Source organism: Takifugu flavidus, chromosome 7 (genome assembly GCF_003711565.1).
Source record: "Takifugu flavidus isolate HTHZ2018 chromosome 7, ASM371156v2, whole genome shotgun sequence".
NCBI classification, from domain to species: Eukaryota; Metazoa; Chordata; class Actinopteri; order Tetraodontiformes; family Tetraodontidae; genus Takifugu; species Takifugu flavidus.
Genome location: NC_079526.1, coordinates 1,744,008 through 1,765,212, shown reverse-complemented (window position 1 = coordinate 1,765,212; position 21,205 = coordinate 1,744,008). Strand labels below are relative to the sequence as shown.

The following is a 21,205-nucleotide window of genomic DNA, read 5'->3' as shown; positions in this document are numbered from 1 at the left end:
TCACCTGCAAAAAGCAGAGATGAAATCTAGTGGTTTCCAAGCTGGACTCCCTCCAGCCCTGGCTATGCCTAGAAATTCTGCCGAACAGCCCTTATCAGAGGGCCACGTACCCATCCCACGGGATACCCTAAGGGAAATGGTCAAATGCCTTTTCCAGATCAACAAAACACATGTTGACTGATTGGGCTCTATACCCTCCACGGAGCTGGTCCAGTGTTCCGCGGCTGGGACGAAAACCACATTGACTGAGGAGCTTGTTGAAGTATTGCTTCTACTGTCCAACAATAATATCCCCAGTTTGGTCAGAAGCTCCCCACCCCCACTCTAGACAGTGTTGCCAGAGCACTGCTTCCCCCTCCTATGGACCGATGGTTTGTCAGAATTTATTGGCTTTCCTGAACTCCTCCCAGGCTTGAGTTTTTGCCTCCAGGACAGCCCAAGCTGCAGCCAGCATAGACCTTCTTCAGCTCCACAGCATCCCTTACTTCCAGTGTTCACCACCAAGTCAGGGGCCTTCCCCCACAACTGGCACCTGTGACCTTGCGTCCACAGCTCAAAGCTGCCGCGTCAATAATGGAGGCAGAGAACATGATCCACTTTGAATCAATGTCCCTAGCCTCTGTGGAATCTGATAGAAGCTCTTCCGGATGTGGGAGTTGAAGACCTCCCTGATGGAGGCCTCAGCCAGATGTTCCCAACAGACCCTCACAAAACGTTTGGGTCTGCCAGGCCTGTCCAACTTCCTCCCTCTCCAATGAATCAAACTCACCACCAGGTGGAGATCGGTTGGCGGCTCAGCCTCTCTCTTTACTCAAGTATCTAAAACATGTGTCCGGAGGTCAGATGAGATGACAACAAGATCGACACCTTTATGGACACCCTTATGCTTAAATGACTGTGTTTCTTATGGATAGGGTTAACACAAAATTGATAATAAATTTGCTGGAAAACACTGGAATTACAGTATGTTTTGGTTTTGTTTGTCTTAAAATAAATCTGGCATCTATATTTGCCCTGTGTGATTAATAATATTGTCTCTCATTGCAGGTTTATATTTTTGGCCCAAAAATCTGGTGTCCAGAAAACTGTTGCACATGTCTGACAAGTAATGAGCCCATATTTCCGATGCATGAGATGCCTACATTTAAATTCAGCTATTCATATATTTACTTAAACCTTAAAGTGAATATTAAGAAGTAAAAGGAGGAGACCTGTTTCTTTGTAGAAAACACATTACAATTCCTTGTAAACTTGAGATGCCAAAATCCCATCAAATAATAATCATACTGTGAATACTTGCTGGTACTCAAATCTAAGTACCACTAAGTACTCACAGCAGTCAGTATTTTTTCTGCTTATTCTGTGTTTGTTAAAAATGTTACTGAATTCTGTTGTGTCGTTACAATCAAACTCGCGTTTCGCCCGTTTTGGCCCTTGAGACTCGCCGTACTGTTGTGCATCGTTTAGCGCCAACTTCAGAATCAGCCGCAGGAAGTAACTTACGTAAAAACAAGCTCTGTGAGTTGAGTATAGAAACGTTAAAGGAACTGTTCCACTAGTTTACAGCTTTATATTAACATAGAAGCCATAAATCAGGATTTTACCGCAGCACCAGTCTGGAAATGAAGCTGGACTCGACAGCTGCTGTTTCAGGGTAACAAGGACGCAACAACATGGTGAGCGAGCAATTATTCCAGACATTTACTGACATGTCACTGATTTCAGGTTTTTATCCTGATTCTTTGCTAAATTTACTCGTTTAAACCACACAGAGAAGAAGTTTGGCCCCGAGTCAGGTCGCGAAAAGGAAGCTGAGTGGAGGTTCGGGTCAAGATGAAGGCTGGACCGCCAGAAGAGTCAGTAGGCTGCAGGTTTCCATGGATACATCATAGTTAGACTTTTCACTCATCAAGCTGAAGTGTAGCCATTAGTATTTAATAAAGAATCAGCAATTACGTTCTCCAAACCTAAAGAAGTGTCTGTATTTCATCCCCATAATTGTGTCTGCAGGTTATAGAATTCTAAATCGATTCGGTGAAAATGAGATTAAAGTGATTAAGGGTGTTGTCCTTTTTTCCACAGGAGAAGAGGCAGAAAAGCAGCGAGGACTCCCGCAACATCCATATTTCTCCCTTCAGAGAGCCGCTCACACAGCTCAACAACCATCCGGAATATTTGGACAGTGACAAACATGTAAGATTTAAATAGGCCCCTTTGTTAATACACTGGTGGTAGAAAGGCTGTGTGTGTGTGTGTTTGTCTGATTGTGATTGTGATTCAGATAAATGTCCTGCCCAGCGGACGTCCACACAACCCGTCTTGACTCACTATATTCCTCTTAATGTTTGTAACTCACTCTTCCTCCCCACAGGAGGCTTTTATCCGGAGTATCCTGTCCAAGCCCTTTAAAGTTCCCATTCCAAATTACACAGGTAAGAGTTTTTAATGACTCCTGACATGTCCGAAGCCATGAAGACCATTTTCCACTGCTGTCTCGACTCCACAGGCGCTCTGGGAGCGAGGGCCCTCGGTCTGAAGCGAGCAGGAGTGAGGAAAGCGCTCCATGATCCATTCGCAGACGACGCCTTGGTTCTGTACGAGCCCCCAACTTTGAGTGCTCACGAGCTGATCAAAGCTGACAAGTAGGTTCTTTTTGAGGTTTGTCTGGTGAACGCTTCACGCTCCCAGCGTTTGTCTGCGGTTTAGTGCCCTGCCGTAGTTACCGTCAGGGGCTAATCCTTCTGTGTTTGAGTTTTGATGCCTCATAAGTGATTCTTTCTTCTGACCAGGGAAAAAGTACCAGTGCACGTTGTGGTGGATCCTGTTCTAGGAAAGGTGCTCAGACCTCACCAGCGAGAGGTATTCCACATCTGTTTTTCTAACCTTCACTGACATTTTACATGAACCGAGGGCAGAATAATGGCGAAACCATGACAAAAGGCCAATCCAGCATGTAGATCTGCTCATATTTGCGGTGCTTCGCGTCCGCTTGATGCTTCTTTACCTTCCTCAGGGTGTGAAGTTCTTGTGGGAGTGTGTCACAGGCCGAAGGATCCCAGGCTCGTACGGATGCATCATGGCAGATGAGATGGGCCTGGGAAAGACTCTGCAGTGCATCACCCTCATCTGGACCCTGCTGCGCCAAAGCCCGGACTTTAAGCCCGAGATAGACAAAGTGATTGTGGTCTCACCTTCCAGTCTGGTTCGCAACTGGTCCAATGAAGTCCAGAAATGGCTCGGAGGACGAGTCACCCCACTAGCCATCGATGGAGGCTCAAAGGACGACATCGACAGACAACTAGGTTCTTTTACCTTGCGCTCAGCTTATTACAGATGTTATTATTGTAATAAGGACTATGAATATTTGATAATGGAGGCCAGTGTTGTTCTATTTCATGTTTCCTTCCTTTAACTCTTAGTGAACTTCATATCTCAATATGGTCGGAGAGTGCCAAGCCCAATCCTGATCATCTCTTATGAGACCTTTAGACTCCACGCTGCAGTGCTGCATAAGGGCAAAGTCGGACTCGTCATCTGTGATGAGGTATTTCATCAAGTCTAGTTTTTAATCGCATCACACATGCCGGCGCTCAAGGATTACTGGTAATAGGGTGATGTGATGTTTAGGGCCATCGGCTGAAGAACTCTGACAACCAGACCTACCAGGCTCTAAACGCGATGGCAGCCCAGAGGAGAGTGCTGATATCAGGCACGCCGATCCAGAACGACCTGCTGGAGTACTTCAGCTTGGTCCATTTTGTCAACGCTGGGATCCTTGGTTAGCAGCATGAAACACACAGAACACATGAACAGTGGGAAATTCCTCCCCAGGTTGTTCTGATCCCTTCTGGTTTGATTTCAGGCACGGCCCAGGAATTTAAAAAGCGATTTGAACTGCCTATCCTCAAAGGTCGAGACGCAGACGCGAACGAGAAGGACAGACAGGCTGGGGAGGAGAAACTGACAGAGCTGATCAGTGTCGTCAACAGGTGGCTATAGCGTTGTTGCTGTTCCATCAATGATGCCACCTCACATTAGCAACAACGCTTGTTGGTAATGTCGCTGTTGGTTTCGTGTTTCTGCTAACGCCTACCAATGATGTGCGTCTTGTAGATGTTTGATCAGGAGAACATCTGACATCTTGTCAAAGTATCTTCCTGTGAAGATCGAACAGGTCGTGTGCTGTCGGTAAGTTCATGAAATATCTAGCTGATGTTTGAGAGCTCAAGTTAGGTGTACAGCTCCTTAAATAGAAATTTGAATGAAGCCCTTTGACTGCTGATGTCACATTATGTTGTGCAGCTAGAAAGGCGTTTATTTAAAGTCGTAGAAAGCGAAACGTAACAATCACGGCTTTCAAATGTCTCACTTCAGGTTGACGCCGCTGCAGAAGGAGCTGTACCAACGCTTCCTGCGCCAGGCCGAACCCTTGGACTCTTTGGAAGAGGGAGGCAAAATGAATGTTTCCACCCTGTCTTCCATCACATCCCTCAAGAAACTGTGTAACCGTACGTACATGTGTTCTCTGCTAATGTTACACTGCTCCCGTGTGACACCAGTCCACGTCTCCATGCCTTTCCTGGACAACCATTAACTGCTGCTTGTGTTGCAGACCCAGCTCTCATCTATGACAAATGCGTAGAGGGAGCCGAGGGCTTCCAGGGGGCTTTGGATCTGTTTCCTCCTGGTTACTGCACCAAAGCTGTGGAGCCTCACTTGTCCGGTAAGACGGCGATAAGGTTTAGCAGCCCATGACTTCTGGAGACCTGGATCAAGACTTGTTTCCTATAAGTTAGGATATAAAGATTTAAAGTTATGTTTTGGACCTGTTTCAGGAAAAATGTTGGTGCTCGACTACATTCTGGCGATCACAAAGACCACAACGGACGATAAGGTGGTGCTCGTCTCCAACTACACTCAAACGCTCGACCTGTTTGAAAAGCTGTGCAGATCCAGAAGGTGTTTGCTAGGAATCCACAGGTAGTCATTGTGTCATCATTATAGGGGAATGTCAACACTTCACTGGTCTTTCACAGGTACCAGTATGTCAGACTGGATGGAACAATGTCCATTAAGAAAAGAGCCAAAATCGTGGAACGATTCAACAGCCCCTCTGTGAGTAGAAAAGGGCTTCAGCAGATGACTGAAAAGCTGCTAAATGACTGTTAAATGTGTCTGTTTCCCAGAATCCAGAATTCATCTTCATGCTAAGCAGCAAAGCCGGTGGATGTGGGCTAAATCTGATTGGTGCTAATCGCCTGGTGATGTTTGACCCCGACTGGAACCCAGCTAACGATGAACAGGCCATGGCCCGTGTGTGGAGAGATGGACAGAGGAAGACGTGCTACATCTACAGGCTGCTCGCTGTCCGTTTAACAGAAAATACGCCCTCACACATACGTTGCTGCTTCATTTTGAAGGGCGTTTTGGAGGATGTCTGAGTTTGATGTGTGTCTGTGTGTTGGCAGACGGGGACAATTGAAGAGAAGATCCTGCAGAGACAGGCCCACAAGAAAGCCCTGAGCAGCTGCGTGGTGGATGAGGAGCAGAACGTGGAGCGCCATTTCTCTCTGGGGGAACTCCGAGAGCTCTTCAGTCTCAACGAGGACACCGTCAGTGACACCCATGACAAGTAAGAAGGTCTCTCTAGTCCAGACGTACGAAGGGGAGGGGGGTCGCTGGTGCACCGAGCTGATGAGTTGCTGGAACGTGTACGTCTCCATCGGTACCGTCCCGTTGTTTGGCTGCTCAGTGGAGGCTGAGAATGAAACCTTCCCCTCGGTAGACTGGGTTAAGTGTGTGTGTCTCCCTCGGGTGTTGTTTAGTGCTCACACAGTTACACTCACACAGTTACATTCTCACAGTTACACTCACACAGTTACACTCAGTTGCACTCACACAGTTACACTCAGTTGCACACACACAGTTACACTCAGTTGCACTCACACAGTTACACTCAGTTGCACTCACACAGTTGCACTCACACAGTTACACTCAGTTGCACTCACACAGTTACACTCAGTTGCACACACACAGTTACACTCAGTTGCACACACACAGTTACACTCAGTTGCACTCACACAGTTACACTCAGTTGCACTCACACAGTTACACTCAGTTGCACACACACAGTTACACTCAGTTGCACTCACACAGTTGCACTCACTCAGTTACACTCAGTTGCACTCACACAGTTACACTCAGTTACACTCACACAGTTACACTCACACAGTTACACTCACACACTTAGACTCACACAGATACACCCACACAGTTACACACTCACAGTTATTTTACTATGTGCTTTAAATTAATACTTTTATTTCTCCATATCAGTGTTTGTGCATTTCAACATGTCTCAAAACTGTCACTGCACAAGGCAGGAACATCAGCAGAAAGCTGTCTTTTCTGTAGCTGCGTTCTTCAGTGAATAAACATCCAAAATAAACTTCTGCTGTTTTTGAAATGTCCTCTGAACAAGCTGAACAAGAAACCTGAGACTGATGGAGCAGTGATGATGATGATGATGATGCAGTGATGATGATGATGGTGGTGGTGATGATAATGATGCTTCAATATGAAGATAATTGAGGGTGCATTGATAGTGATGATGATGCTCTTGCTTCACACTTACGATCATTAACCGCCCTCTCTGGCTCCCTCTTGTGGTCCTGTAAGGTTTCGCTGTCGCCGCTGTGTGAATGGAAGAGAGGCTCGACCTCCTGCTGAAGATGCTGACTGCACAAGTGACCTTTCACAGTGGAACCACTGCTTTGACAAGAAGGGTCTGAGGGACCAGGTGCTGAAATCATGCTGGGATGCTGCCGTGTCCTTTGTCTTCCACCAGCGCTCTCATGAGGAGCAGAAGGGGGTTGTCTAGTGTCTCATCCTGTACATATTCATATTTATTGACTGATTTTTTTTTCTGAACTTTTATTTGTCAAAGATGAAAAAATAAAGAAAAATTGAGTGATTATGATTACACACAGTTTCTGTCCTCCTTTGCTGTATTCTTGTGGGACGTGGCGCACTAATAATTCATTGTACCAGTACTTGTCAAACTTTAGAATTCACCCATCACAGCAAATACTCCCCCCACAAATTCTAATCATAAGATGCTTTGGAAAAAATGCTATAATTGGACAAAAAAAGATTTTAAAAAAACACCCACTGGAATAAAAAAAATCATTTGTTCCGTATTCCATTTTACAGTGTTTAAAAAGTTAACTGTGATCAAAATCCTGAGGGGCAATCACTGCAATCAAGCCTAAAAATGTACCCTTTCCCTTCTCTATTTCCCTTTAATTTAAACTTTTTAAATCTTTTTCAAATATAAATTCAGCATAATTTAATACACAACAAAAGCACAATCTGCTTTGCTGTATAGTAGGTTATATAGATAAAATGGGGCCAATGTTGTTATAGTTCATACAGTTATTGGCATAATTCACACTAAATAATCTACAATATTATAATATCAACAATAAATATGGTGGGATGTTTGAGATCTCTAAAAATACGAATTGAAGTTGAAATAATGAAAGGCAGCAATAAGGAAAAAAGTCAGAATTAAGAAATATTTTTGGGACCACTAAATGTGCATATAAATCAAACACTGTTTCCAAAATGGGAACAAGTGATACACACGTAGAGAAAAACATTCCACGGGGCTGTATTATTATTATTATTGTTGTTATTATTATTGTTCTTATTATTGTTATTATTATTATTATTATTATTATTATTATTATTATTATTAGACAATATCCAGATTGTAATTTATAGCATTTTAGCGCCTCCAGAATGTTTTAATCTAAAGTCTGCCTCTCGTCTTCAGGTAAAGTATCATTTGGAGTTCATACCAGGTGGCGGCGGTAGTGAGCTCCGGTGTCGACTAAAATCATAGAAGAAGAAATAGCAGCAGAAGAAGTCGATAATGGTTCAAATCAAGGCTTTGACATCAATAATGACATATTTGTGCTGATGGTGAACAATGTCTGATTCTATCGACAAAGTTGACGCAAGGAAAGAAAAAAGTCTAAAGCAAATTTGTTTCCAAGCTGTCAGGAAGCATTTCGTTGCCGTGGGAACTGCTTCTATTGTCGGTGAGTATGGAATGTATTAAATCAACGTCATTCGTAGGTAAACCGATATTGAAGCAAACATTCCTAGTTGGTAGTTTAGACTTAACATCTCCAATAATCCTTCATGGTTTTAGATCTTCCCACACATCTAATTAAGGATCTTCTCCCTCATCTGACTGTGTGCCAGCTGGATGAACTCCAGCCGGTCCTAAATCACAGAGGTAAGTGATAAAACTGGAGTTTTATCTACTTTGTAGAGGTTGTGATGTACGTTTTAATTTTTAATTTTCTCCTCTTTCAGGCATATCAACTTTGTCTGGATGGATTGGAGTCCTGTTGGACTTGTGTGGCCCTAATCATGTGAGTGGATCTTCTTAAAGCCAGGTCTCTACCAATGTATCAGTCCTGTGATTTATGTCTTGTACTTTATTTTAGGTCCTGGACTTGGCAACAGAAGAACAGGCCAAACACAAAGTCATGAAAATGCTCTTCAGCGCCGTATTCTATGGGTTCACAAACTGCTACATCAAAAAGAATATGTCAAATTTAAACACCCCGTCTTTTTTGAGGGTTGCAGCTAAACATCTCCGAAGATTTTCACTCTTGAGCATAAACAAGCCCCTTCAAGCACTAACTATGGAGAAACGGTCCTTTCTCAGCCACCTGGAGGAGTGGATCGACAGCGTTGTTGTCTCCCAGTGTGTTGCTCTCGTAAAGAAGGAGGCACAAACAGTTCTGTACATCCTTCATCGCTTGTTGGACCATGGGGTGGCTCGGAAGCTCACCATACATGTGCAGTGTCCCATAATCTTAGCGTGGCTCCTTCACGAGAGAGGAACTCGGCATCTGAATCCTCGACTGAAGAGTTTGATGAGCAGCCCAGAGACGTCCAGCGCTCACAACTCGGTTTACCGACCTCGGGGGAAGAGCAAGACCGTGGAGAACCAGGACCATCCAGCTGTTCCGTGCAAACTCCAAAAGTTGGATTCTGAGTCTTTGAAAGAGGAGCTGACGAAAAATGCAAACCTAACTCTGGATCGAGAGGTTCTCTGTCACATGTTCACCTCATGTGACGGTCCCTCAGCAGGGCCTTGTCCACGTGGACTCGTAGAGCATCTAGAGATCAGCCAGTGTCGGCCCGACTGTCTAACGGTGCTGACCGATGCTCTGCCCACGTTCTTCTGCCTCCGCTCTCTAAACTTGCACAGCTTTGGTAAGTTTTAATGATATCAACTATTTGTGATGCTGCCTCCTACACACACACACATGCTAATGCTGAGTCGCTCTCTCCATTTTCTCTTTCCAGTGACCTTCACAGACACAGATGTGATGCACTTGGCCAGAGCTCTGAGGCAGCTGTCTGAAAGCTCTCGCAGCTCCCTCACTGAGCTCAGCATCAGCGCTCTGCCACGTCCTGAGCTCATCGAGCACCTTTTGGCTGCGAGCCCGAACATCACATCCTTGCATGTGGAGATCCAGTCGGTGTGGGGCCTCCAGGACTCCTCATGCCACTACTGGACCCCTGAGTCAGGTGTGCTGAACCTTTATCAGCAGACAACAATGGATGTTTGAAGGAGTTACACTTTATTTGTAGCTGTTGCTCCTGAAGTTTAGAATAACTGTGGACTTTGCCCGTTCTCCCTGTGTCTGTGTAGGTTCTGTCTGGGTGCTCTGGCTCCCCCCACAGTCCAAACACATGCATTTAGGGAAGCCCACCACCCTACTCAGGCCGTAGCCCACCACCCCGCCTGGGCCATAGCCCTCCTCTCGGTCACTTTACTTAACTAATGCAGTCAGACTGGTTGTTGGTAGAAGCTGTCAGTCGTCCAGGCCGTCGCAGAACATCCACACATCCACTTTTTAGGCAGAATGTCTCCTGATTTTGCTTAATCAGAAATGTGTGAATTAGCAAAATCGGGAGACATTCTGGTAAAACGTACTGGTAAAATATAGTTTGGTGGCTTATTAAAAACGTGTGACCTCTTGCCTGAACCTTCTCCCAGCTCAGGTCCCTCTGGAGATGCTGACAGTTAAAGTTGGTGGCTTCCAAACCGATGTGCAGCTGATCACATCTGTGCTGCGGCGCGCTCCACATCTGTCTCACTTTCACCTGGCTGGGATGAGATTACCAACAGGCTCCTCTCAGAGCACCCTCCTCACCACTCTCTCAGGTACTGTCGAGGCTCCGCACCATCCTGGTGCACACGCGTCCCGCCTTGGGGACACCTCGCCTCCGTGCCATCTTTTTGATGGGATAATCATTTTTATTGATTGATTTTTAAAGGAGATTTTTCAGACCAGACTTTTTCCTCCTCGTAGAGTCAAACCGTGTCTTACGGCGTCTCATCCTGGAGGACATAAAGCTGTCAGATTGTCTCCCTCCCATCCTGAACCTGTTGGGTTGCTGCAGGTTGGAAGGTAAGAATGAATGAAGGTGTAGAGATGTTGTTGTTGGCCTTTAGTCCAGTTAGCTCGTGCCAGTGTGACCGCCTCCAGTCCAACCAAAACCATCAAACCATGGGCTGATGATGATGTCAGCAACACTGTTAATCAATTGAGAGTGGATTATTGGAGATCTTGGACAGGTTCCTTTATGTTCCTCAGCTGGGCCTTTCATTTCCATGGAAACAGATTTTTGTTTCATGTTTGTCAGAGCTGCACTTTGCTGACTGCCGTCTTCTGGAGACCTGGAGCGACCGGGAAGAGGGTCTGAGGCAGCTGGTGGCAGCCTGAAGGCGGTGCCTTCCCTGCACACAGTGGCTCTGCCTCAGAACAGACTGGGTAGGAGCCCTGACCCACATCACACCGTTCTTGGGGTGGCGTTGTGTGTTGCATTGTTATTGTGTCCTGCTTCAGAGGCCGTTTGCAAGTTTAACCAGATTGTTGGATTTTAATCATTGATCTTTTGTCATTTATACGTCATCACCAGAGTGTAGGCAGGAATTTGAGCTTGAGGGCTGATCAAAATCCATTTGTTGTGTAGATGTGGGTTATTATGAGCCTGGTCCGGGTCCAGGATCTGTCCTGGAGCTCCACTTTGCCTCTGGGCTCGGCTGTTAATAAGGTTTATACCCTCTCAAGGTGTCACGGGTCTCTGGGGTGAGGATGGCTGGAGCTGCTGGACCTGGAATGTGTGTCATTAATCACCCGTCTGTCCCAACAGCCAAGCACGTGCACGTCCTGGCAGAGCTCTTCACCGGTCCCTCCCCAAGTTCAGTCAAGCGGCTCGACATCAGGTAAGAACCGCTGTGTCAGCACGTCCTCAATAGCCAAGGTTGTCACGCACGTCCGCCGTTTCCATCTCGCCAGCTTCACACGTCGTCCTCTTGAGCAGCTGAACGAAACCATCAAACCTCAGAAATAAACTCTCACTTGAGCTGCAAACATGAACGTCTCCTCTCACTTTACACAAACCTCAACATTTTGCGCTTAGACCGAATGTTTGCTTGTTTAAAGACACTTTAAGTCTTTTCTCTATTTTTTTTATAACAGCTCCAACTTCATCCAGCCTGCTGAGCTGCTGCAGTTTGCCAAGAGGCTGAAGACCCACCCTCCCCCACACCAGCTGACCCTTGACCTTAGGAAAAACCCTGGAGATCGAGACCCCAACACATGGACGGCTACACTGCAGATGCTTCGGTGCTTCTGTGTGGTGCTGGTGGAAGGATGGATATCCACCAACAGCATGGCGGACCACATCAGCAACATGTGAAGATCCTGTGTCTGGAAGAGGGGGCCTGGAGGGCCTGGAGGGACGGCCCCTGGCTCTGCTGAGGGTCTTCGTTACTGTTGAGCTACGCAGGGTTTTAAAGTGTGCACTCAACCTGATGGTTTTATTATGTTTTCTCTTTTAGAGAATGATTGGAAATGTCTCTGTCCACATGGACCTCATGGACCTGGTGTTTTATTGCTCTGAACCATTGGGGGGGTGTTCCTCGCTTCAGGACAGGGTTTAAAATTAAGACTGTGTGACTGCTGCTTTGACATTTGAATCATTTATTAAACCATCGTTTGTTACACTTGGAGTCTTAGCTTGAACAGAGTGTGAAGGACAGTTGAGATACAACCCAGAACAAACCCTGGAGGTCCGGAGCAGCTTTACTGCTGCTTTCCAACACCTTCAATGTCATTTCAGTACGACAGGAACCAGCAGCTCTTTACTAGTAGGAACCAAGTAGAAAAGAAAGTTAAAAGGTATTTTGTTATTGGCCTTTTTAAAGCTAACGGACGTATGACCGTCTGCTTCCTCGTCTTTACCATGTGTATGTTGGCAGATTCCAGCTGAGGATGAGGACGTGTCTGCAGGTTAAACCACCGCTTGGTTGTAGCTACAGTCGCCCTAAACACTGACGCCCATCCGTTCACCCTAAACTCGTCTCCAAGGCTTCGGTTGCATGTATATTTGAAAAGATCGTCCATATTCAGTCTCCACAAAGGGTTGTCAGGACACAAAAGTTGCGATATTGTGAGCGACTGTTCACAGTTTAGCTGGTTGGACTACAGACGCAGAGGTCTGGGCAGCACAGGCTGCGTGGACTGTTGTCCTACGGCAGCAACACCTGACGGCAGTATCAAACGGACGGAGCTGAGAGCACCGTTGGTGTCCAACGGGAAGCAGACGTCACTTAAAGGATTTCAGGGTATGTTCTATCAGGGTTTGGAGTGATCATAGATCAAATAACTTCAGGAGGATGAATCGGAACATTCTGGAACTTCGATTGTTGTTGGGAACAATATGAATTGTGTTAAATAAAATTGGCCTCATCATTCAGTTCCACGGCAAAACAATCAGTTTCCTTTAGGACGTAACATTTTCCTGTGTTGCTTGTCAGTATTTTACAGTGAACAGCGTGACGTTCAATGTCTTCACATAAGACGAACGTTGACACAAAGTGTTGTCAGGTTCTGCGCGGTGCAAATCACATCTTTATCCTTTCAAATGAATCAAGTGGGCACATCGAGATTCACAGTCGTACATCAACACAAACACTATGAGCTCGACCAGACGGAAAATCACACTTCCATAAAGTCGGACACAAGCATATGTCCCAACAAAAACAGACATAAAATACACATCTCCAAGGCATTAAGGAAAACCTCTTAAATAAATAGAATTAAATTAAATTATATAAAAAAAGAATGGGTTAAAAATATAAATTCTGCTGATACAGAAAAGATCTGACTAAATGTCACACAACAGTCGTAGACGGTGACGGAGACAGACGCTAAAAATGTCCGTAAGGGCTCAGTGTTCGGCCAGACCAGGTGCAAAAACGGTGCGAGAATATTCTTAAAGGCATACCTACAAGTACGAGCATGCTGTGCCATATGAAGCTTAATGGGCGGGGTGGTGGTGGTGGTGGTGGTGGGGTCACAGATAAAATAACTGATGGGAGCAAACAAGGTTGCAAATGGAAAGAAATGAGCAACACGCCTCAAACACGCTCAGCCTTTTTGGTTAACCACTGTGGAAACTGGTACCTGATACTGGGTCCAAATAGGCTGAGGTGGTGACAGGAAGTGACACAAAACTGTGCTGATCCTAACTGGGCCGCCCGGCTCGTGGTCCCACCACCTGCAACCAGGTAAGGAAGCAGAATCCAGGTAGGGAAAGCAGGAAAAGGCACAGTCTGACCCAGGGCCACCCACACCACCGGGACCGTGTCACTGACCACACACACACACACACACACACACACACCCAATGCCTAGTAAACATTACACTCTGGCTGTGTTGATGACTGTATCTGAACTGACTAGGCTGTTTTTGACAGAACCTCTGATTTCTGTCACCTGAGGCTGGATCCAAAGATCCGTGCTGTTACTGCTGCTCTGGCGGAAGCAGGTGTAAAACCAGGTGTTTCTTTATTCAGCGGTCGTTGTAAAAGAATGTCTAAAGTTCTTCACTTCAAGTAAAAACAAGCAGAATCCAAATCAGATTCAGAAGATAAGTGATTTTCAGCCTTGGAGAAACTGTCCTGGCCTCGCTGTGACCCCGTAGACTGGGAGGTGAATCCAGTCTTGTGGTTGCACTGGTGTCGTTTGGAGCCAGGGGTCATTGGGTGGAGCTGTGAGCCTTTAAATACCCTCTAAAGTGCAAGCAAAGTATGTTAATTATGCTGAAGAAACCCTGAACATGGAGGCATGAGGAGCCATCTGGACGCAAACATTGTCTACTTTTGAGTTTTCACCTAAATCCAATCAAAATGTTGGGGGGAGGGGTCAGCCAACTGGGACCTGGACCAGATGTTATGGCTCATATTGGACTTCAGGAGAAACTCCATCAGTTTAAGAAGAGAAAACGGTTAACATGAAGACACGTCTCAATGTCCTGTAATGTTTAGTGTTGAGTTGGACAACATGGACAGAAGCAGCTGTTGTTCAGCGGAGTGAACCCGTATCGGGGTTCATCCGAACCACGAAGAGCAGCGGATACTTCTGTGCAACAACCCAACGAGTGACGCGAGTTGTGTGTGAAGTGACGTTGAACCACCCTACAGGACAGAATGAGGACGGAGTCAGTCGATATGATCCTAGACTGGGTCTCTTTCCGGGGGGGTTGAGAAGCAGGTGACACATGAACAGGTGAGGAAAATGTCCTGCTTCGAACAGTGATCGTGGTGAGGGAGGAAAGGTAGAGATGTGCAGAGCTCCCGGACTCATGTCGCAGAACAAAGGTGGCGAGCTGATGATATGAGGTGGCGCCCTCAGTGACCCCGGTGACCCCAGCTGTCTGACTGTAGCAGCGCCTCAGCACCGGGCTGCTGACACAAAACACCGGGTGCACCGAGCAGCATCGGACCTTCAGCACAGTTTGAGGTGTAAGGAAGCAGAATGTTTATGAGGGGCGGCGGCGGCGGCGGCGGCGTGGACCCCGGCAGGTGGCAGTGTGGGCCCTCCCCGCTGTCTGATGACAACAGCAGAAACAAGCTCGTTCATGTGATCAACCCGCCCAATCACCGCTGAGCTTGGCGCCACGACTCCTACGGGAATCCCTTACGAATTCCAGCAGGACGCGTATGATGTATTAACGGTTAATGGCTGAGTCCATCAATTCCTGAGTATGGACACGTCAGGGGTGTCCCGCTGTCAAAAGCAACCGTCGGTCTTTTCTGTCCCAGGTGTTCCTGGAAAACATTGTTCTACAGCTATGAGTCGACTGACGTACGTTGGCAGGATTTAAATACGCTCGGCAACAGTAAACAGCACTTGACGCCACGATGGACGAGCGGACCAGCTGTCCCCACGTCTCATTGTCCTGGACTGCAGCAGTTTGTTCCCCAACGTCCCTGATGCAGAACAGGGAGGACACGTCACGCTCCGATACCTCTGATCTTCTATTTTCTTGTTTAGTTTGAGTAACAAAGTTGGTGTCCATATCAGGAATTCATGGGACTCGCAGCCAATCAGAGCAGAGCTGTGCGATACCGGACTCTGATGTATGTGAAGGCACATACAGAACTTCATGTTCAGCTCAGGACTCCACCGACACCACGGAGGGACGTGGGCTCTCTCATGAAACCGCGTGGAGTCGTCCTACAACTCAAAAGGTGAAGTGGGAAAGTGAAGTTTATGGTAGTTCCCCAAAAGAGAATGAGCAGAAGAGCAAAGTATTCGCTGAGCAGTACAAGGAGATGAGGTCTGAGCTGCAGGTAGAAGGTGGAGGTCATGGCAGAGGTCAAAAGGAAATGAATGGAGGCTAAATGTACACAAGAGCGTGGCGGAGACGTTGGGTTATAGAATTCCATCCATGAAGCTGGTGTCCAGCCGCTGGATGAGCACCCGGATGAAGGACATCTCCTTGCGGGTGTTCTCAAAGATCACCCTGGGGTCGTCCGATTGGCAGCGCAGACAGTTGGGAGCCATGACCATCGCCAGGTTGTTGACATCCATCTTGGTGATGGTGACGTTGGCAGGCTGAGCGAAGACCTGCACACAGCAGAGACACGAGCCTGTCAAACCGCTCGGCCATGACGGGAACGCTGAGCGACTGACGGGAACATCAGCAACCGCTTCGGCAGGGTTTTCAAGCAGCAGCTCAACCTGGAGGGTGATGGAGTGAAATGTTCCTGTGTGTGTGTGTGTGTGTTACCTGGAGGAAGCGGATGAGGTAGCAGAGCACCAGTTTGTTGATGTGGGGCAGACCCAGGACCACGTTCACGGCCGCCTCTGGGTTGTCGTAATGGTCAATGCACTCGTTGTAGAACTCGTGAGGGATCAGCGGCTCCTCCAGCTCCCTGTACCAGAGCTTCAGCAGAGACGCTGGGGACCGACACAGCAACAACATGACACTAATCAGTGTGTGTGTGTGTGTGTGTGTGTTGGGTTATTTTATGTTGTTGGTTTTTACAAAAACAGCCACCTTGTGAAGACCTTCCAGCAGAAGTGTTGGTGCTGAAGGCCCCACATCCAACAACTAAACAAGTTTGAAGTTGTGAATGTGTGTGTGTGTTCTTGTAATTGCTAATACAAAAATAGAAATTCTTCTAGAAAAATGAGAACATTTTTTGGGAGTGTGGACATTTTGGATGGTCCTTACAGCTTCATTGGACTGTTTGAGGTTTTCTGTTTGAGGTGAGAACTGGGTCAGAGGTCTGGTTGGGATGTTGGGGTCACGACCTGGCTGATGGAATAAGCCTGTAAGGTCCTCACCAAGATAGAAGGACAAGGATGCGCGTGTGTGTGTACCTGGAATGTGTGGATCCTCCAGTCCTGTGGGGATCTTCCATTGATCCACTTGCAGCTTAAGAGCGTTGACTTCATCGATGTCTCCAGGAACCCTGGAGGCAGAAGAGAAGACTTCAGACTTCCTGTCTTTCATTCAATCTGATTTATGCAAAATGAAACCAAAAGCTCCTCTCCTCTTCTCTACTCTCCTTCCCCCTCCTGTCCTGCCCCCCTCATCCTCCCTCTCTCTCCTCTCCTCTCCTCCTCCCCTACTCTCCTCTCCTCCCTTTCTCTCCCCTCCTCCCCCCTCCTCTTGTCTCCTCTCCCTCCCTCCTCTCCTCACCCCTCCTCACCCTCTCGTCTCCCCCTCTCGTCTCCTCCTCCCCCTCTCCCCCCTCCTCCTTCCCTCTACTCTCCTCTCCTCCCTTTCTCTCCCCTCCTCCCCCCTCCTCTTGTCTCCTCACCTCTCCCTCTCCTCATCTCCTCTCCTCCTATCCTCTCTCCTTCCTCCTCTCCCCTCCTCCTTCTCCTCTCCTCCTCTCCCTCCCTCCTCTCCTCACCCCTCCTCCCCCTCTCCTCACCCCCCTCCTCCTTCCCTCTACTCTCCTCTCCTCCCCCTCCCCACTCCTCTTGTCTCCTCTCCCTCCCCCTCTTGTCTCCTCCTCCCCTCCTCCCCCTCTCCTCTCCCCCACCTCCTCTCCTCACCCCTCCTCCCCCTCTCCCCTCCCCTCCCCATCTTGTCTCCTCCTCCCCTCCTCCCCCTCTCCTCCCCTCCTCTCCCTTCCTCTGAGGTTTATTGAGGTTTATGAGGTTTATTTCTACACAAATCCAGACATTTATGCAAATTTGTCCACAGATCAACGAGTCAGAATCAACACTTTTTAAAGCAAGCTCTTCTTTCTCTAAATACTTATATACTATTTCTACTCTCGAGACATCTAACATCAATAAAAACGTGCTCCTGAACGCTCTAAAGCCTTCTCTTAAAGTGTCCCCCTCACCTGAAGATCCCCTCTGTTTGGTCACCATTGAGACCTAGAACCTCCTCAGAGAGACGGGTCTGCACCCAGGGCAGCTGCCTGTCGGGGTAGCGGTCGTTCTGCAGAGCCATGACCTCCTCTAAAGACGAGCCAAACATCGAGGGGCTGAAAACGGCATTCTTGGCATGCTTGATCTCTTCGAGACAGGGTTTCTGCAGCCCCTGAGGACAAAGAGACACCGAGGAGCTCATGTTAATGCATCAGGCCAAAGGAAGGGCAGCGCAGGGTGAGACACATCCACAGGAACCAGTTCATTCAGTTTAACGTAGATGAGCGAAGAGGAGGCTACGAGCTGACAAATGGTTGTTGTCCGAGGTCCAGATATATTACGCCATTACACACAACATTGGCTCAAAGCCAATGCTACCGTACACACACAAAAAACAAGCAGCTTATCTTTTTTCAAAGGACCATATTGAGCCTATTTTTTATTATTTAGTTTATATTCATTATCAAATTTAGTTGGCGGTGGGGGAAGGGGGTGGTGGTGGTGCTGGAGCCCATCCCAGCAGTCACTACTCCCTGGACACATCCTGTTCCAGGATACACACCTCATTCCCACACCCTAGCTCATAGAGGGACAATCTAAGGTTTCTAATCAATGAAATGTTCATGTTTTGGACACAGTACACCTGAAAATTCTGAGCAGTAAGACAAGCTACTAGGCTAACAAGACGGTGTTGTTTACTGTTTGCAACCTTAGATCCAACTACGGTACTGCTAATGATGCTCATTATTCTGCTGGATTTGCTCAAGGGTGCTCCTCGCTGAGCTAACTGCAGACACTTGGCGTTTGGTAGCTGGGTGCAATTAGCACACATTCTGCTGCACATCCAGCTGTGTCTTTTGTCGTCGTCCCCCCGCCCGATGAACCCTCAGTATCAGGGAAGATCTCAAAATGTCTCTCCAACACATCTGCATGGATGCAGGACCTCCACCTCCATCCTAACCTTGGTAAAACAGAGCTCCTGGTTCTCCTGGCCAACTAATCCATTTATCACAACACTGACCTCAACATTGCCACCTGGTCTCTGGGTCCTACCAAGGCTGTTGAAATCTTGGGAGTCCTGATTGATGATCAACTGACTTTTTCCTGATTGTGTTGTCTCTCGATCAGGCCGCCTTGTCTTATTCAACAGCAGAAGAATCAGGCTGTTCCTAACCCAGCATGCCCAGAGCTGCTGGTACAAGCCATGGTGATCTCCTGCATTGACTACTGCAAAGTCCTTGTCAGGGGTGGGCCGATGTGTGTGGTGAAGCTGCTTCAGATGGTCCAGAATGCTATGGTGCACCTGGTCTTCAACCAGCTGAAGTGGGTCCACACCACCCCACTGCTGACGGAGCGCCACCTGCTGCCTGTAGCCGTCCACATTAAGGTCAAGTCACTTGTGCTGACCTCCAGAGCAAATCTGCTCCCTCTTACTTGAACAGTCTTGTTGGAGCCCTTCTACCCCTCGACTCCTCACATGATCATCACCTGGAAAAGCCGTCTGTCGAGGCAAACAGTCCAGACAATGGTCGCAGCTTTCTTCCCCTGATGGAGGAACGACCTCCAGAGCTCTGCCAGAGCAGGAGCAACCTTCTTTACCTTAAAAAAGCTCTTGAAGACACAGGTCTTCTGGGAGGTTCTGCACTCCTAACGGCACTTATCGTTCTCCTCCTCTCCCCTTTTCATATCCCTCTTTCCTCCCTCTCCACAGCTCAGCTTAGTTAGTAGCACTTGTACCAGGTAGTTTGAAGCTAGTATTTTCTACAAATTGGTCTCAACTCCATTGCGGCGTGATTGTGTCGGTGGACAAAGGTGTCTGATAAATGACTAAATTGCAATGTAAAATGTAAGATCTCTCACCTTCTTGGCTCCAGTCAGAGCAGCTTTTGTGAGTTTCCGGTAGCAGTACTTAGCATAAGTGCTGATGGCCACTCCTGAAGCAACAGACAAAAAGAGGAATATTTACAACATACACTCCATTACATTTGTTAGGTGGATGAGAATGTAAATGTATTTATTCAATATACTGAAAGGGTCCTGAGATTAATATCTTACTTCCATATTATTATTATTATTGTTATTGTTGTTGTTATATAGTGAGTGTGTTCCAACTATAAGGGATCCCACTCCTCAGTGTCTTTGGGAAGGTCTGTGCTGGAGAACTGGAAAGGAGAGTCCGACTTTTAGATGAACCTTGGATTCATGAGCAGTGATGTGGTTTTCTTCCTGCTTGTGGAACAGTGAACCAGCTCTTCACCCTAGCTAGGATGCGGGAAGAGTCATCTCCTGTCACTCCTGATTCTCTTCACTAAGTAGTGAAGCAGTATGGACAGATTTTTAGGAGCAGATGGGCAGGGGGGTGCTTAGAGGCCTCAGGGCTGGATCTGCTTTTTGTGAATATTTCCTCCTTTTACCTCTTCAATCACTGACCTCCAGCTCTTGCTAAGACTGTTAGAAAAAGACCTGCAAAGAACATATGTAAAGCATGGCAAAGGGCAGATCCGAGAGTAAATGAGGTATGGATTTTCTTATCTTGAAGATGACGGCGGACAACAACCTCAGTGTGTTTTGTGCAGCGAGGTGCTGGCACATTAAAGCATGAAGCTTTAATCCGCAGCACATAAACTAAAAACTACACCTCTGTCAAATGACACAATAAGTAGGAGAATTGAAGACATGTTAGAAGACATCAAACAACGGACCACAGCTCACATTAAGCCAAGTGGTCATTTTGCTTTACAAATGGATGAATCTACTGACATAACAACCAAAGCAGTTTTACTTGTTTACGTGAGACGTGTGGGACGGGGACTTACAGGAACAACTTCTCTGCACAAAGAGCTCCTTACTACTACGACTGCAGAAGACATTTTCAGCTCTGTGGACATGTATTTGAGTTCAGTGGGCCTAAGCTGGGACATTGTCGGTATCACAACTGATGGTGCTGCCTCCACAACAGGAAAAAAACTCAGGCGTCCTGAGGAGAAGACTTGAAAAAGCTCCAAATGCAACATGGAACCATTGGGTCTCATTCATGAAACGTTAGTAAATTTGCAAACAGATTTACACGTAAAAACCTTCTCCACTATAAACCTACCCTGGATTCAGGATTCAGTGTTTTGGCTCTAAAGGACACTGGATCAAACCAGTGATCATTCTACTACCTTCTCCTCTGTTTCAAGTGATCATACGCTGAAGGACGAAGACAGCCATTTGTGAAAGAAACCATCTGAGACTGAAAGTGCTCTAATAATAAAGTAGAAATGAAGAGTTGAACCATCTTGAACCATCACCATAAACTGTCAAAACTAGAAGAGAGACTCTTCTACGTATGGATGTTCTGTGGATCTATTAACCTATGTTTTCACCTTTGGTGTCATTGAGAGGGTCCATGTGTCGGCAGATGTATCCCTCCAAGTAGTTAT

At 47.0% G+C, this 21,205-nt stretch overlaps 3 protein-coding genes across 7 annotated transcripts in view; 2 read left to right on the top strand and 1 right to left on the bottom strand.

The window, feature by feature from the left end:
• The first annotated feature begins 1,451 nt into the window (after positions 1–1,451).
• On the top strand, positions 1,452–6,988 carry rad54l (RAD54 like). Of its 2 annotated transcripts, none has more exons than XM_057039223.1 (18): positions 1,452–1,676; positions 1,773–1,856; positions 2,083–2,193; positions 2,372–2,432; positions 2,507–2,642; positions 2,790–2,859; positions 3,014–3,302; positions 3,420–3,544; positions 3,628–3,778; positions 3,863–3,989; positions 4,114–4,188; positions 4,375–4,508; positions 4,613–4,723; positions 4,836–4,959; positions 5,037–5,115; positions 5,187–5,366; positions 5,469–5,632; positions 6,679–6,988. In XM_057039223.1, the coding sequence occupies exons 1-18, from the start codon at positions 1,674–1,676 to the stop codon at positions 6,878–6,880; spliced, it is 2,226 nt and encodes a 741-aa protein (XP_056895203.1). In that variant the 5' UTR covers positions 1,452–1,673; the 3' UTR covers positions 6,881–6,988. The 2 variants fall into 2 exon arrangements, with proteins under 2 accessions (XP_056895203.1, XP_056895201.1); XM_057039221.1 differs by having other exon boundaries at positions 1,773–1,871.
• Positions 6,989–7,894: 906 nt separating this feature from the next.
• On the top strand, positions 7,895–12,103 carry lrrc41 (leucine rich repeat containing 41). 3 transcript variants are annotated; one of them, XM_057039455.1, is made up of 10 exons: positions 7,895–8,105; positions 8,219–8,305; positions 8,386–8,444; positions 8,520–9,297; positions 9,391–9,615; positions 10,088–10,255; positions 10,404–10,502; positions 10,738–10,865; positions 11,166–11,320; positions 11,577–12,103. In XM_057039455.1, the coding sequence occupies exons 1-8, from the start codon at positions 7,994–7,996 to the stop codon at positions 10,815–10,817; spliced, it is 1,608 nt and encodes a 535-aa protein (XP_056895435.1). In that variant the 5' UTR covers positions 7,895–7,993; the 3' UTR covers positions 10,818–10,865; positions 11,166–11,320; positions 11,577–12,103. The 3 variants fall into 3 exon arrangements, with proteins under 3 accessions (XP_056895435.1, XP_056895437.1, XP_056895434.1); XM_057039454.1 differs by having other exon boundaries at positions 7,896–8,105; positions 11,248–11,320; XM_057039457.1 differs by lacking the exons at positions 10,404–10,502; positions 10,738–10,865; positions 11,166–11,320; positions 11,577–12,103 and having other exon boundaries at positions 10,093–10,255.
• arhgap39 (Rho GTPase activating protein 39) overlaps positions 12,064–21,205 on the bottom strand; it is a 21,796-nt gene continuing 12,654 nt past the window's right edge. For both annotated transcript variants that reach the window (XM_057039433.1, XM_057039435.1), the window contains 6 exons: positions 21,149–21,205; positions 19,641–19,714; positions 17,753–17,952; positions 16,773–16,864; positions 16,177–16,346; positions 12,064–16,013 (listed from right to left, as the gene is read on the bottom strand). The exon at positions 21,149–21,205 is cut by the window's right edge and continues 157 nt beyond it. In XM_057039433.1, coding sequence (XP_056895413.1) covers positions 15,819–16,013; positions 16,177–16,346; positions 16,773–16,864; positions 17,753–17,952; positions 19,641–19,714; positions 21,149–21,205 — 788 coding nt within the window. In that variant the 3' untranslated portion in view covers positions 12,064–15,818. The remainder of the gene's footprint in view (positions 16,014–16,176; positions 16,347–16,772; positions 16,865–17,752; positions 17,953–19,640; positions 19,715–21,148) is intronic.

What these genes read in the sequence shown, in the direction of transcription:
- rad54l (XM_057039221.1), top strand. An exon ending in ATTTGGACAGTGACAAACAT is followed by an intron (nt 2,194 to 2,371) that starts GTAAGATTTAAA and finishes TCCTCCCCACAG; the next exon opens with GAGGCTTTTATCCGGAGTAT. An exon ending in GTCAGTGACACCCATGACAA is followed by an intron (nt 5,633 to 6,678) that starts GTAAGAAGGTCT and finishes TGGTCCTGTAAG; the next exon opens with GTTTCGCTGTCGCCGCTGTG.
- lrrc41 (XM_057039455.1), top strand. Translation starts at nt 7,994, where the DNA reads ATGTCTGATTCTATCGACAAAGTTGACGCAAGGAAAGAAAAAAGTCTA. An exon ending in GCCGGTCCTAAATCACAGAG is followed by an intron (nt 8,306 to 8,385) that starts GTAAGTGATAAA and finishes CTCCTCTTTCAG; the next exon opens with GCATATCAACTTTGTCTGGA. An exon ending in GGGTTGCTGCAGGTTGGAAG is followed by an intron (nt 10,503 to 10,737) that starts GTAAGAATGAAT and finishes CATGTTTGTCAG; the next exon opens with AGCTGCACTTTGCTGACTGC.